Here is a 13403-nt window from a genome sequence, read left to right as displayed (position 1 = left end):
TCTTCTATACCTTCATTCATTCTTTATTTCACTCTTTTTTTCTCTCTCTCTTTACCTGCTCCCTTTCCCTTTCCTTTCTCTTCCATTTTTCTTTCAATCTTTTTATTTAAGAAGTCTTTTCTTCAAGATCATCTTCTCTTTAAATTGTCTCCTTGCAGAACCTTGATGTCCTGGTTCATCAGAAGCCTGGATTAGCCAGTCATTTAGAATCCCTGCCAGACACACAGTCCTTCTAATCTTGAAAATGTAGGGATGTAAACCAGTTTTTTTTTTTAAAAAACTGTCACCATACTGCTAGCTTCTTTCACAGTGCCAGCTGTGACCATTTAATGTTATTTGATTTGATGTGCAAAAGCCTGAATGACAAGTGCCTAGAAAAACAGGATGAAACTTCTAAATGCCTTTGGAGGCATTCAAGGCCAGGCTGGATGTGGCTCTGGGCAGCCTGGTCTGCTGGTTGGCGACCCTGCTCATAGCAGGGGGGTTGAAACTTGATGATCATTGTGGTCCTTTTCAACCCAAGCCATTCTATGATTCTATGGTTCTATGATTCTGTGATTCTATGAAACCACACAAGGAGTTGCAGGGTCTTTTCAGAAAATCAGTAGCTGCCCTCACATGACATAGCATACTCCTACTCTAGGTGATAGTAGGGGAAGTGGGTAGTACACAGGCTCCTCATTTTCTCAGTGTAGCAGTGACAGACTGTGTTGTTTCACCCAGGACTTCCTCCTGGTTGGCAGCAGAACAGGACCAGGTGTTTCTGGTCAGTTCACTCACTCCAGGTGGGCTCTGTGGTGGCTGACTGGAACACCACAGCAAGACCAAGATCTCAGCCCGAACCCTACAAATGTTTTTCTTGGTTGGTTCCTTTCTGAATCAACCCATTCTGGACAGTTTGTTACTACACTGCAGCAATGACATGCCAGGTATATGTGTCTGGCACCAGAACAACTTTTCAGCAGCTGTCTGACAGTCTACTCTGAGATATATGAAACAACATCAGTGAACAATATTTTGTCACATGCCCTTCTTTAGAAAACACCTAACATATTTGTTTCTGATTACTCCACAGAGCGTTGGGTACAAAACCTTCCTGGATTGAAGGGCTTGTCCATGCAATATTGCACATAAGTCAGGTAAATGTGATTGCAGTGGACTGGGTTCATGGGTCTACAGGAGCCTATAACTCCGCAGTGGAAAACGTCACACAGGTGGCCCTCTTCATCACAAGCTTCATCAGCAAGCTCCTGGTAAGCTCATGCATAGCACTGCTGAACAACACTTATGCAATGAGGATGGTATATCTTTGCATTTACCAGCCATGCATAAACTCAGTGTAGCATTTGCACCGTAGACCCTGACTGGAGTGCGGGAGATCCTGGGTATGCTCCAGAGTGTGTATTCACACTCCTGGAGCAGCTGTGACATCAGGAGGATGGAGATAGGGCTGGGAGGGGAGAGGTCTGTCACCCTCATTAGTGATTTGGTCTCAGTGAACAAATTACTGGGCCACTCTGGTCCCCAGCATCCATCCTGTGTATGTGCTGAGCTCTAGTCCAGCTACTTAAGGACTTTTTTGTCCAAACTCTCCTGCTTACACCACAGAAGAAAAATTCCAGTTTCTCATAAGCCTCAGTGCTGCTGCAGGATGTAACATCACATATTTCAAAGGTACGATTTTTCATCTCACTCCCATGGTCTCATTCTCACCCACGGTATGCTACTGCATCATGCTGAACAGCCTGCAGCCAGCAGGATCCCTTCAGATGGAGTCACCTTACGTCATGTCTAAGTGACTGTGCTTTACCTGGCAGTTCAACCTATGAATAAATTCTTTATCTCTGAAAATGTAATCTTAAAATACTGAGTAAGAGTACAACGTGCACAGTAGTGGTATAAAAGTGAAACAAAATTATTTCCTCTGCTTTACTAAGGAAAAGATTGTTTGTATGGGGGAACATGAGTTACTCAGCTGAGATGAGGAAGTTTTATCTGAAGCAAACCATGGAAGGAGGAGCAAAAGGCTATGTAGTCATGATCAGAAGCATCTGACCAACCTGGTTAGAGCTGGTTTTGCATGTGTGGACAAAGAGAGACTCTCAAAAGCAGAAAGGACAATAGCCATCATTCCCACATCTAGTTTGTTCTCCACTGTATACCTCAAAAGCAATCCTACATGAGAAGAGTTGTGGAGCTGCTGGGTATTTCACCTTTCTTCTATAGAAATACATATTTGTATGATCATCTGCAGGCCCTGGGAGTCTCTGCATCATCCATTCACATTATCGGTGTGAGCCTTGGTGCACATGTTGGGGGCCTGGTTGGGCACTTCCATGATGGTCAGCTGGGACGGATAACAGGTATGTTAAAACTGAGACTTGGGTCCTGATTTCTTATTCAATGAAGAGAATGAGATGTCAGGGAAGGGGATAATCCATAATGGTCTTATAACTGCATGAAGGCTCAGTCAATCCAAGCTTCAGGGATTCTTACTAGCTTCTAAAGATCTTGACAATCCTTTCCAGCCATCGGTCCCCTCCACAGTACCAAAAGAATGCATACACAGAAGAATTCTGCCTCTACTCTCTTCTAACTAGTGAGCTTTCCTAGTCATGAGATCTTGTTATTAGTGAAATGACAAGTCACTCAGTTGTACCAAATCAGAGCTCGCCTTGAAAACACAGCAAAAGTCTTAGGTGTGAGGAAGAGATTGCAGTGGGGAATTACAGATAAAGATGGTTAGAGGCTGATCATGGCATGCAAGGCTTTTAAATTCCTCCAGCTTTTAAGTATGGATTGGAATAAAGTCACACAACAATTTGGGTGAGAAGGGACCTTGGAAGGTCTCCTGTCCAACCTCCCACTCAAAGCATGGCTGTCTGCTAAGTCAGATCAGATTGTTGAGGGTTTGTCAAGTCTGGGAAAATTCCAAACTTGGAGATTTATCTTAGTAGGAGTGAAAAGAGGAAGAGACACAGACTGAGCAGCAGCCAAGGAAGAACAGATGTAGACAGAACATGGTTCCCGGTCTGCTTCAGCCCATGCTGGGCTGCCTCATAGAAAAGTCCTCAAGAAGAGACACTCCACAGGAAATGTTGGTTCACCCTTCACATGTCATAGCTTCACACATTGCATGTACTACAGGCATTTCTAACCAGGAGCAGAGTTTCACGATGGGCCCCTGATAAAGCTGTGAATGAAAGTATATGTTCGGAAGGATTTTGGGTAACCATCATCCTGTACCAGTATTTTCTCATCAGCTTCATTTTGAGATGACTCCTTCCCAATTCAGTTGGAGACCTTTGCCTTTATGTTCTTCAAACGTAATAAAAGCTCTGTAGATCTATGTATCCAATTCATTTTTAGCTCTACTAGAAGTCTCTTTAAACCATGCTTATTCCTGCAGATTCCTCATTGTGCAGGAAAGAAAATGGTACAGGAATGGGAATTAACAGCCCATATCTAAAACTGCTGAAGAACAATTTGTTTCTGGAGGAGAAAAAGAGGAATCCTGAAGGAATTTAGCTGCACATAGTACAGCTACAGTGAATAGTGCAGGATGTATGTCTCCATACATGCAGTTTGTGCTGGGAAGTGGTGGAAATCCCATCCCAGGAAATATCTGAGAGATGGGTAGATGTAGGACTCAGGAACATGGCTTATTGGCAGACTTGATAGTGTTGATGATTGGCTCTAATGATCTTAAGGGCCTTTTCCAACCTAAATGATTCTGTAATTCTGTTCATGGAGGAGACCAGCAGAGAAAACAGAGGATAGAAATGGGCTAACCTTGGAGCTGCGCTAGAACTGGCTTGTTTGTATTAAATGTTTCTCCCTCCTCAGGAAGAACTTTAAGGTGTACTGACTAATGCTTTTTATTCTATCCTAAAGCCTTTAACTTAAACTTGCTCTGTAGAAGTGAGCAGAGAACATCTCAGCTTTTTGCATGGGACAGAAGACAAAAAAGAACATCGATGACAAACAAAAGCATTACATTCTTCTGACCACTTGTCCCTTTAATAGCCTTTATTTTTAGGTAGGACAGGAACTAACTTTTCTTCTTTCTCCTCTTCTCCTCCTCCCTGCTTCCACACACACGCAAACATGTCAGTTTATATTTTGTTGATAACACCTTCTCCGTAGAGAATTAATGGGACTTAGTCCAAAAGGCAATTAAACTGGCCAGCTCTGAGGCAGTGTTACAAGGAGCAGAGCTGCTTCTTAAACCATTATTGGTGCCTGGGGAGTGAAAAAGGTCTTGTGAGGTTATTTTCCAAAGCAAAGTGAACAGAATAAACATCAGCCAGAATAAAAACATGATCTTTAACCTGTTCTTGGTACAGCCAAAGAAAATTTGCAGTATTACTTTGTCTCCTCAGAATTTGCTCTAGGAGCAAGTTTCAGGCAAAAATGTCAGTGGCTGCTTGAGAACTTGATTTTATTTCTTGGGAGAAGGCTCAGAAGTATTTCTATTTTAAGACTGTTTGATAGTATTGAACCTTTGTAAAGCTTAGGTTGATTAACACCTACAATGCTGAATTCATCACTAAGCTTGAGATCTTCAGTGACATTGCTCAGGCTGTAGCATTACTACAGATGACTGTACAATTAGGGAAGGTATTACAGGTTTGAATCTCTGAAAATCCAAAATATGCTCTGCCCCTACTCTGTTAGAGGTACTTGAAGCTCAAACATGGCTTTACAGCCTAGAAATTTGAGGCTTCATGGGCTGTTTGGTACAGAGCTGCTGCATAGAAATGGATGGCTGTGGAGCAGTGGAAGACAAGATAAGGAAGCTGCAGTGGAACTTAGTGGGAGCAGAAAGCTTTCTGAGCTATGATCAATGCAATGAGGGAATAATTAATCACTTCTGCCAGGCAACAATTTAAAAAGCTTTAAATAAAATTACTGGTCCAGAAATAAGAAAGGGAGGGTCTGAAGAGCATTTGTTGTTGGGCTGTTTGATTTTGTTGCAGGCCTGGATCCCGCAGGCCCTAAGTACACCAGAGCCAGCCCGGAAGAACGCCTGGACCCTGGGGATGCCCTCTTTGTGGAAGCCATTCATACCGATGCTGACAGTAAGCTGGCTTCTTTCCTCTTCAGCTCGCCATGTCTGTTTGTCCTGCCACTGTTATTGCTAAGAACCAAGCAGGTCATTGTCCCATTTATGCCATATGACTACAAGTTCCGGTCCAGTCTGAGGATGTTCCCCGATTAGACAGGCTTCAGAGATGAATACACTGGCAGGCATCCATACCCCAGAGCACATCACAACAACAGGTGGGAGCTTTAGTGCTGTAGACACAGGGCAATCTTCCAGCACATATTTCTTCCACAACCCTGGTACAGCAGAATGAGTTTCTACAGAACAAGCTCAGTTTGCTTTTTACCACTTGCAAGGAATTTACGTGTCTAACCTTGCTTTGCTTTTGTGACAACAGAAAGGTGCCACTGTGAGAAAGTAATGGAGTCAAATCCACAGCTGTTGCAGCAGTGGATTAACTTTCCTAAGACACTTAGGTTCTGCTAATTAAAATGTAAACATTTTAAATGTAAACATGTCTGCTAAAATATAAACATTTGCCTTTCAGTCACACCCTTTGCCTGGAGACCACAAAAATCTCTACCAACATCATTCTCACTCATTCCTCATAATTCCCTATGAAAGTTGTGTCCAGTTTTGCTCTGCTTTATATAGGATCAAGAACAGGAATGATGAAGATAGTGATTAAGCCAAAGTTGCCAGTCATTTTTATGGCAGATCCCAGAGCAATCTCTGCTCCATGCACTAAAGCCAGGGCATCTGAGAAGGAACAGAAAATATATTCTTGCTGTGTGAATAAAATGGGTCATGGGGAAGCTATGTCTGGCACTGGTCACATTCAACCTGTTATTGGGTCCTGTCAAACACCATGTAGATTACAGCCTACAGTAGTGCTGAGCATAGGAATAAAGTTGCATTTCATCTACTTTCAGATTTTGGGATCCGGATCCCTGTCGGCCACATCGATTATTATGTCAATGGAGGCAAAGATCAGCCAGGATGCCCCCGATTCATCTCTGCAGGTGAGAATACTATGTGGCCAAGCAAAGAGATTTCGTGGCCATTTAGCAATCAGTGAAAATGCTGTGTGGCAACCAGCTCCTGCCACAATCAGAGCAGACGTCAAAGCATGACAACATTTATTTGCAAAGATACATGGTAGTGGAGATTCATGGCCCACATCTCCTCAGCAGCACAAAAAACAGCTGAAATTAGGACCACATGTAAGTCAAATGTCTTGGCAGCAAGGGTTGGATGAATATTTAAACACCTTCTGGATGAGACAGCTACATTGAGGATAGAGAGGCCTAGGAAACCTCACTTCCCACAGCTGGGGTCATGGTGCAGATGGGAGGCAAAGCTATTGCCTTTTTACAGAGGGTTTGGGTCCTCATCAGTGGCATAATGAGTGAGACAGGGCAGCCATGTGCCCCTCTCAGTATGAAAGACAGTCTCCCAGCTTTCTGCATGATTTCTGTTGCAGTGAGATCTAGGTTTGCAGTCACAGAGATGTTCTACAAAATGTTATTTCGCAGAGTGGAAGTGTCTGCAGAATCTATTGCTTGACTTTTTGTTCCATAGGAAGCTGCAGAAAGATCAAAACCAGCTGAAAAGCTGACGGCTGCTTTTCTCTCCATGCATTTATTCCTGCAGGCTACAAGTATCTGATCTGTGATCACATGAGGGCAGTACATCTCTATGTCAGTGCCCTGAAACATTCCTGTCCCATCGTGGCATTCCCTTGCACAAGTCATCAAGATTTTTTGAATGGACGATGCGTGGACTGTGGTGATCCCTTCCTATTCTCCTGTCCCAGAATAGGTACAGTATCAGCGTGAGACCTTCATGGAGCAGGGGACAATACATTCTTGATGAGTGCCAGCGCAACCCACAGGACATGATTGAGATTTTTCCAAGCAAGATCTGAATGCGAGCTATGTGGGGTCAGGGAGAAACTGTGTCATTTTCAGGCTTCCGTAGAGAAATACTCATATATTGTCCAAGGTAGAACACCAGTGTCTTGAATATTTCTGATCTTTAAATATTTCACGGGGCTCATACTCAGAGACATTCTCAAGAATCTCTTGCCTAGCAAATGGGCAATTTGCTCAAAAAGTGTCTTGTTTAGAGAAGCAGATGGAAGTTTTAGACCAACCTCAAAGTCTCAACCTTCTGCAGACTACTTACTTTTGTTACATCACTTCCTTCTCATAAATTGCTGCCATGGCTGCCCTAAAGATAAACCACCTGGACTGGGAGAAGATAATCTTTGCCACTTTTAGCCTTTTGAATCACAGCTGTGGTAAGAGGAAAGGAAGTGTCCTTGAGTAGTTTTTGGTGTTTGGTACCAGAGGAATACACAGAGAGGCTCTCAGATCATCCACTCCCTTCCTATTTCTGCAAAGCCACACTGTCACCTGGTTAGTGGGTTCATGTCTTCTCACTTCTGCCAGAAATACCATCTCCAAGCTCCTTGGGTCTCCTTTGTCCTAGCACCTTGCATTGGCTTGCATCTGCACAAAGCCTCTAAGAGGTATGTTGCTGATGGTTAGCTACAATAGTCAGAGGAGATTTTCTGGGGGCCTGTTAACCTGTCAAACAGACAACACAAACCTCTGCTTGCTCTAGTATAAAGAAAGGGTCTGTCCTCCAACACAACGAAATTGGGAATGAAGGTGAATTGGAACCAATTCTGTTTCTGTCCTGAGTCCTTCACGGCTTTCTCTGCTTTGGCTTTGTTTCCTCCCACAGGCCTGCTGGAACAGGCATTTGTCAACAAGAGGAGGCTGCCTATGGAAGTGAACGCTTATTTAATGACCAGTTCTTCAGTGCCATTCTGTGGTAAGTAGCAAAGAACAAAACATGAGCCAGAAGGGGGATGACCAAATAAGGCAGACTATCTGGCAAGGCCAAGTACTGACAGCCTACCACTCCCATTAGAATCAGCTGCTGTGGAGCTGATGATCCCAGACACATAGCTGAAGAGCAATAACCCTGCACATCTCCCTCATAAAGCCCTTTCCAATGGGTTTATTAGTGTGGGCACAGCCTCATATTAACACAGCCACATGGCTTCAGGGCTGAATTGAAGGGTACAGAAAATGCCTGACTGTTAACATCGGAGTATGCAGATCTGCCCACTGTGTCTTTCAAACCATGGACTATGTTCTTTCTTACACCTGCTTAATCTTAGCTGTTCTGGTGGTGCCAGGCAGTCAGTGCTAGAAATTACTCCTTTTGGTAGGGTAGGTCTAACACACAGCACCTGCCCTCACTCCCGCATACTTTTCCTCTCGCTCAGTTCACCACAGCCTCATTGAGTTCCGCTTGCAGAAGAAAAGAAATGTAATCACCAGCATTGAAATCACTTTCTTCAGCAACAGCACCAAGGACACAACAAAGATCACCATGTGAGTTACAGTGCATGTTTCTGGCTCACTTTTTCCCAATTCCATATATAAGGATGTTTTTCCCAGACCAGGAAAGGCACAAGGATGGAACATCTCCCTGAGTGCAGCCACTGTGTGATGAACCACAGTCTTTCTTGAGTTCCTACACATTTACCTTAAATGCTTTCAAGAATCAGGTATGTGCTACCACTACTTGGTAACTCTGATGAAGTCCACAGGTACACAAACCAAGAGGTGTACTCTGGGATCCCCTTTGTACTGTTATGATGATTCCTTTTTTACACCATACCTATGCCTGGTGCTGATTTAAATCACTCTCAGATAGCTATTAATCCTACTGTGCCAGACAGAGCTGGCTACAGCAAGACCTCATCCACTGGATGTTCTAGAGTGATTAACTTGGTTCAAACATTTCTGTTCATGCTCATTAGGACAGCAGTTGCAGAAAGAAAACAAGTACATCCCTGCACAGGGATATATCATAACATATATCTATGTGTTCAGCTGTCAGGAGTACACTTCTGTTTATGCAGTAACACCAAAATGTGCCGTAGCAGAGAAGTCCATTGGGCAGGAGACCAAGACTATGTGATTTAGTATGCACAGTGGTAATGGGTCGATGGTTGGACTACATGATCTTAGTGATCTTTTCCAACCTTAAAGATTTTATAATCTGTAGACAGTCAGTTCTCTCTTGCCACCACCTCCCTCTTCCAAACCATAACTGAATTAAAAGACCAGGCTCAGAGCTTCCAGCCTGTGCCTTAAGGGGATCTCCCCACCACAGACAAGTTCTCCAGAAGGAAGTCTTCCTCACTTCTCACAACTTCCTGTCCACTGCCAGGGGCTGGTAACCACCACGTAGATATGCAGTGTCAGAAAGCAGGAAAGCGGTCTGCTAAAGACCCCAGCCAGCTCTCCTAGGTTCAAAGGGGATCCAGAACTGGCTTCAACATAGCCCTTATGAAGCCAAAGCTACCTCTGTTGATCTGATCCTGTGCATTAGGAGAGAAAGGTGAGAACTGAAGAAGGGGAGGCCCATGGGAGGGTGCTTGATTATGGATTTTCAGACTAACACTGCAATTTGGAGTTCATACTCCAACCTGATGGAGCTCATGCCTGTCCAACTCCACAGCGAAGCAAAAGCAGATCCAAGCAGCCCTGAAAACTCAGAAGCCAGATCTGCCTTCTCCAAAGGTGTGGGAAGGAGGAAATAGCAACACCCAGGTCAAGTCAGGACCCACAGTTTGTTCAAGAAGACATGCAGCACTTCCTTTTGCAGCTGCACACAGCATTTGTCACGTGTGCAGCAGGAGACATGAGCCCTGGAGAGAAATCTGCCTGGGAAGTGAGACAGCCAGGCAATCCCAAGGCTTTACTGTACCCTCCAGTTTTAGTGAGACAGTAGAGCTACAGCTATCCAGGGACACCCTTGCCCTGGAAGACAGCAGCTGTGCTTCACTTAAGTGCCCACACAAGAATCACAGAATCACAGGGGTTGGAAGGGACCTCAGGAGATCATCAAATCCAAACCCCACCTAAAGCAGATTCCTTGAGATAGGTCACACAGGTAGAAGTCCAGATGCCATCACCCTACACATGCTGCTCACTGTGTCCCCAAGAGATGAGTCCTCAAGCCTGACAGCTGTCACAGAGCTGACAGAGTAAGGAGTTTTACATGGAATATTTCCCTGCTGCACTAGTGTTGCTTATGTACCACGTTATGTAACACGGCCTCACCCCCATACCCAAGAAAACATAGTTCTGAAGTTAGACAGAGCCCTACACGCACCCAAAGGCAGCATAGGCTTTGACAAATTGTCAGTCCCAGTAGTGAATTTCTTCAGTCTAATTAATTGTGCTCCTCTGTCCTATGGCATGGCTGGATCCTGTCCATGCACATTATGCTGTAAAGGGACAGCCTTTCCTCAGTTTGTTTTCCATCTATCATCCATTGTTCACCTTTATAGCCACAATTTAATGATGCTTCTCATTTTGAATAGCTTCAAGCCACACACAAAACTCCAGCATCTACCACTGCAGTCTAAGAAGAGAACTGGATGCACTGGTTTGGATTGGCTGCTCTGGCCTGGGAGGACATTGAACCCAGCCATCAGCCTGATCCTCAACTTATTCTGGTTACCAGAATTGTAGGCTCTTCCTGATCCCTTTGTCATCTCTTCCCTTTGTCATGTTTCTGAGCAAATGCTTTTGGGATTTCATCGACTCCACACATTATTAAACAGTACAAGGGAATAGGTGCCAAGGTCATAGGTCAAACATTAGATGCCCCATAGGACAGACTCCGTGGAAGGTGGGCAGCCCACCTAGGTAAAACAGCTGGGCAGCATCACTTCAGGGCATACAGCCTGCCACCAGGCTCTGGCAATCACTGCTCTGGCTTTCCTTAGTTCACATTATGTGGTGAAGAGCTTAAGGACAGGCAAAATTCCATCTATGCAAGCATGTCATCTTCAACATGGCCTGAAGTAAATACCTCGAGAAGAGCATAAATAAGGCAACGTAGGCATGCAGCAGTGATACCTGAAGATAGTTTCCCTATTTCTAGCAAACACATTTCAAGGACATTCAGAGCCAAAGATGAGTAGTGTTTATTAACTCCCAATACTTCTATTTTCTGTGAACCTGTCCATACTCCTCCCATGAATTTATGCAGTTATGTAAAGTTTCTAACACATGACAGTAATTTTTATGTGGAAATACTCCTGATTGCAGAGATGAAACATGAACAGAAAGCTAAGAAAGATATGTTCAGTTGCTGACTCTCTTGTAATGCCCTATGTTTTGACAGATGAGTCTTTGTACTCCATTTTTTTTTTTAACCCAAAGGTCTGAATGAGTGCTACAGGCTCCTCCAGTGTTTCAATCTGCATCTAGACGTTGTTGAACACCAGCCCTCACATCTCTTCCCTTCCATTGCAGACCTAAGCACGAGGAGGTGGGCAGACGGCTGCTGGCCCACAGGGCTCCCCTCTGCCAGACAAACAGTGTGACACTCAAATACCTGCCCAAGAATCGGTTTTGGAGGAAGGATGAGTCAGACATTGTTGGCAAGTTCTGTTCAGCTCCCCTGCCTCTTGGTAACAAGTAAGTCAATACAAGTAAGGAATATCTCCCAGGGATGCACAGAGCTAGGGATGAAGTTTGTAGTATATACCAGTGCATTCTCTTCCAGTTTTGATAAACTTGTAAAGAGGTCTCTCTCATCCTTCCCCATATGTGTCCCCATATAAATAATTTCCCACTCATGAGAGAGAAAAACTACCAAGGTAGTTTTCCATGAGTTTTCTTCAGTCCTTCCCTCAGGATAAAAATGTTGCACCATACAGGGAAAATGCCACTCACCTCACCTTGAAGACAGTGAAGTCACAAACCATTACAAAAACTCATACTAAATGGAACTGTTGGTTTTGTCCTCCCTTGTTCTCTTCATCTTCCCCATTTCTACAAGGGGTCCCCATTTGAAACATGATGGAAATCCACATTTTTCAAGATAACAGAAGACCATAGATACATATATGTGTGTGTATACACACACACCTCACACAATTTAACAAAGCACTGAGGCTGAAGACAACCATTCCAGCCCCTTCTTGGAGCCAGACACTGCAGAGTACATACCTTCAGCCGTAACTACCTTCTCCAGAGCTGAAGCAACCAAGACCTTCTCATTCTGAAAGAGATGACAATCTACTCCATAGACTTGTCAGGATTGTTGCAGATCCTAAGTTCTTGTAGGCAGCACAAAATAACTGGATCCGTACAGATGCATTATACTCTTTCCATATTGTTACTGAGCCAACACTTACCTTGGCTCCAGGCTGAAGCAAGCCAGTGGGTACTCCAAAGCAGGGAAACCAGCTGGTCAGACTCTGTTCTAAAGGGCAACAAGGTAGCAAAATATATTATAGGCCCAGAGAAAATAGTCATTCCTTTGTAGATTTCAGGCATTTAAGGATAATGACTATTCCTAATTAGCATGCTTAGCAGAGCAAAGAACTACAAAGCAGTGATGGATATGCAGATATGTGGCTTTTTGCCACTTATGAATGGGATAGCATTGCACGTGGTCTTGAAGTTTGCTGACCTGTACCACTTGAGCGCTGGATGTGATGCAGGTGGGAAGCTGTGAAGTTGCACAGGTTCACAACTACACTCATCACACAACTGCTCAGAGCAGCAAAGTCCAGCTGATTTATCCCAGCTCAGCACATGTTCATCATACCTTTGCAAAGCAACATAAGATCCATCAGCAGCTTGCTTGTCCCTGTCTTAGGACAACAATCCCTGCCTGCTAAAACACAGTCTGACTTCCCTGTGCTCTTTCCACAGCAGGACCATGTTCTGTTTGCCCAGGATCCTCACTCTTTATGGCAACACAGAACTCTCTCTCCAGCTGTCTGCTCCTTGCACCTAGCACTGCTTTTGGAGCTCACATGCATAGCCAAAGCTGGGAGGGAGTCCTAAACCTGCTGCTGCTCTCTCTCACGGATGATGCTTTCATTACAGAACTGGATGGGTGTTTTTTTAGTTCCTGCATTTAGGAGTAGATATCAAGGAAAAGAAGCAAGAAGTACATCAGCAATTACAAGACTAAGCAGTTACAAGACCTCTCAGTAAAAAGACTATATTGGGACTTTTATCTCACAGATTCTGTTCCCAGATCTGAAAAGTGAAATAGGCGAGTCATTTAATCTCAAGATTTGAATTGCTATGAAACAAGAAGATAATTTCACTCTTCCTACACAGTATGAAGTAGAGTATTAGGATGATTCATTTGTGTTTTATTAAAGTGTCCTGAAATCTTTGTACTAACGGTGCAAAGTATTATTTATCTTCAGAATGAAGAGTTCAGATTTGGTTGAGTCTTGGCATAGGGAAGCATTACAGAATCATAGAATCATTTAGATCAGAAAGGATTTATA

General features: G+C 43.9%; 1 protein-coding gene across 1 annotated transcript in view; it reads left to right on the top strand.

Moving 5' to 3' along the window:
* Positions 1 to 12895, top strand: part of PLA1A (phospholipase A1 member A) — a 17731-nt gene extending 4836 nt beyond the window's left edge. The window contains exons 3-11 of the mRNA XM_010719072.3: positions 1076 to 1253; positions 2255 to 2363; positions 4980 to 5081; positions 5980 to 6069; positions 6701 to 6868; positions 7799 to 7888; positions 8349 to 8457; positions 11401 to 11565; positions 12811 to 12895. Of these exons, the coding sequence (XP_010717374.1) occupies positions 1076 to 1253; positions 2255 to 2363; positions 4980 to 5081; positions 5980 to 6069; positions 6701 to 6868; positions 7799 to 7888; positions 8349 to 8457; positions 11401 to 11565; positions 12811 to 12895 (1096 nt within the window). The remainder of the gene's footprint in view (positions 1 to 1075; positions 1254 to 2254; positions 2364 to 4979; positions 5082 to 5979; positions 6070 to 6700; positions 6869 to 7798; positions 7889 to 8348; positions 8458 to 11400; positions 11566 to 12810) is intronic.
* The last annotated feature ends 508 nt before the right edge of the window (positions 12896 to 13403 follow it).

This window comes from Meleagris gallopavo, chromosome 1 (assembly GCF_000146605.3).
Source record: "Meleagris gallopavo isolate NT-WF06-2002-E0010 breed Aviagen turkey brand Nicholas breeding stock chromosome 1, Turkey_5.1, whole genome shotgun sequence".
Lineage (NCBI taxonomy): Eukaryota > Metazoa > Chordata > Aves > Galliformes > Phasianidae > Meleagris > Meleagris gallopavo.
Note: the sequence above shows the minus strand (reverse complement) of the source record. Positions and strands in the feature narration are given on the sequence as shown.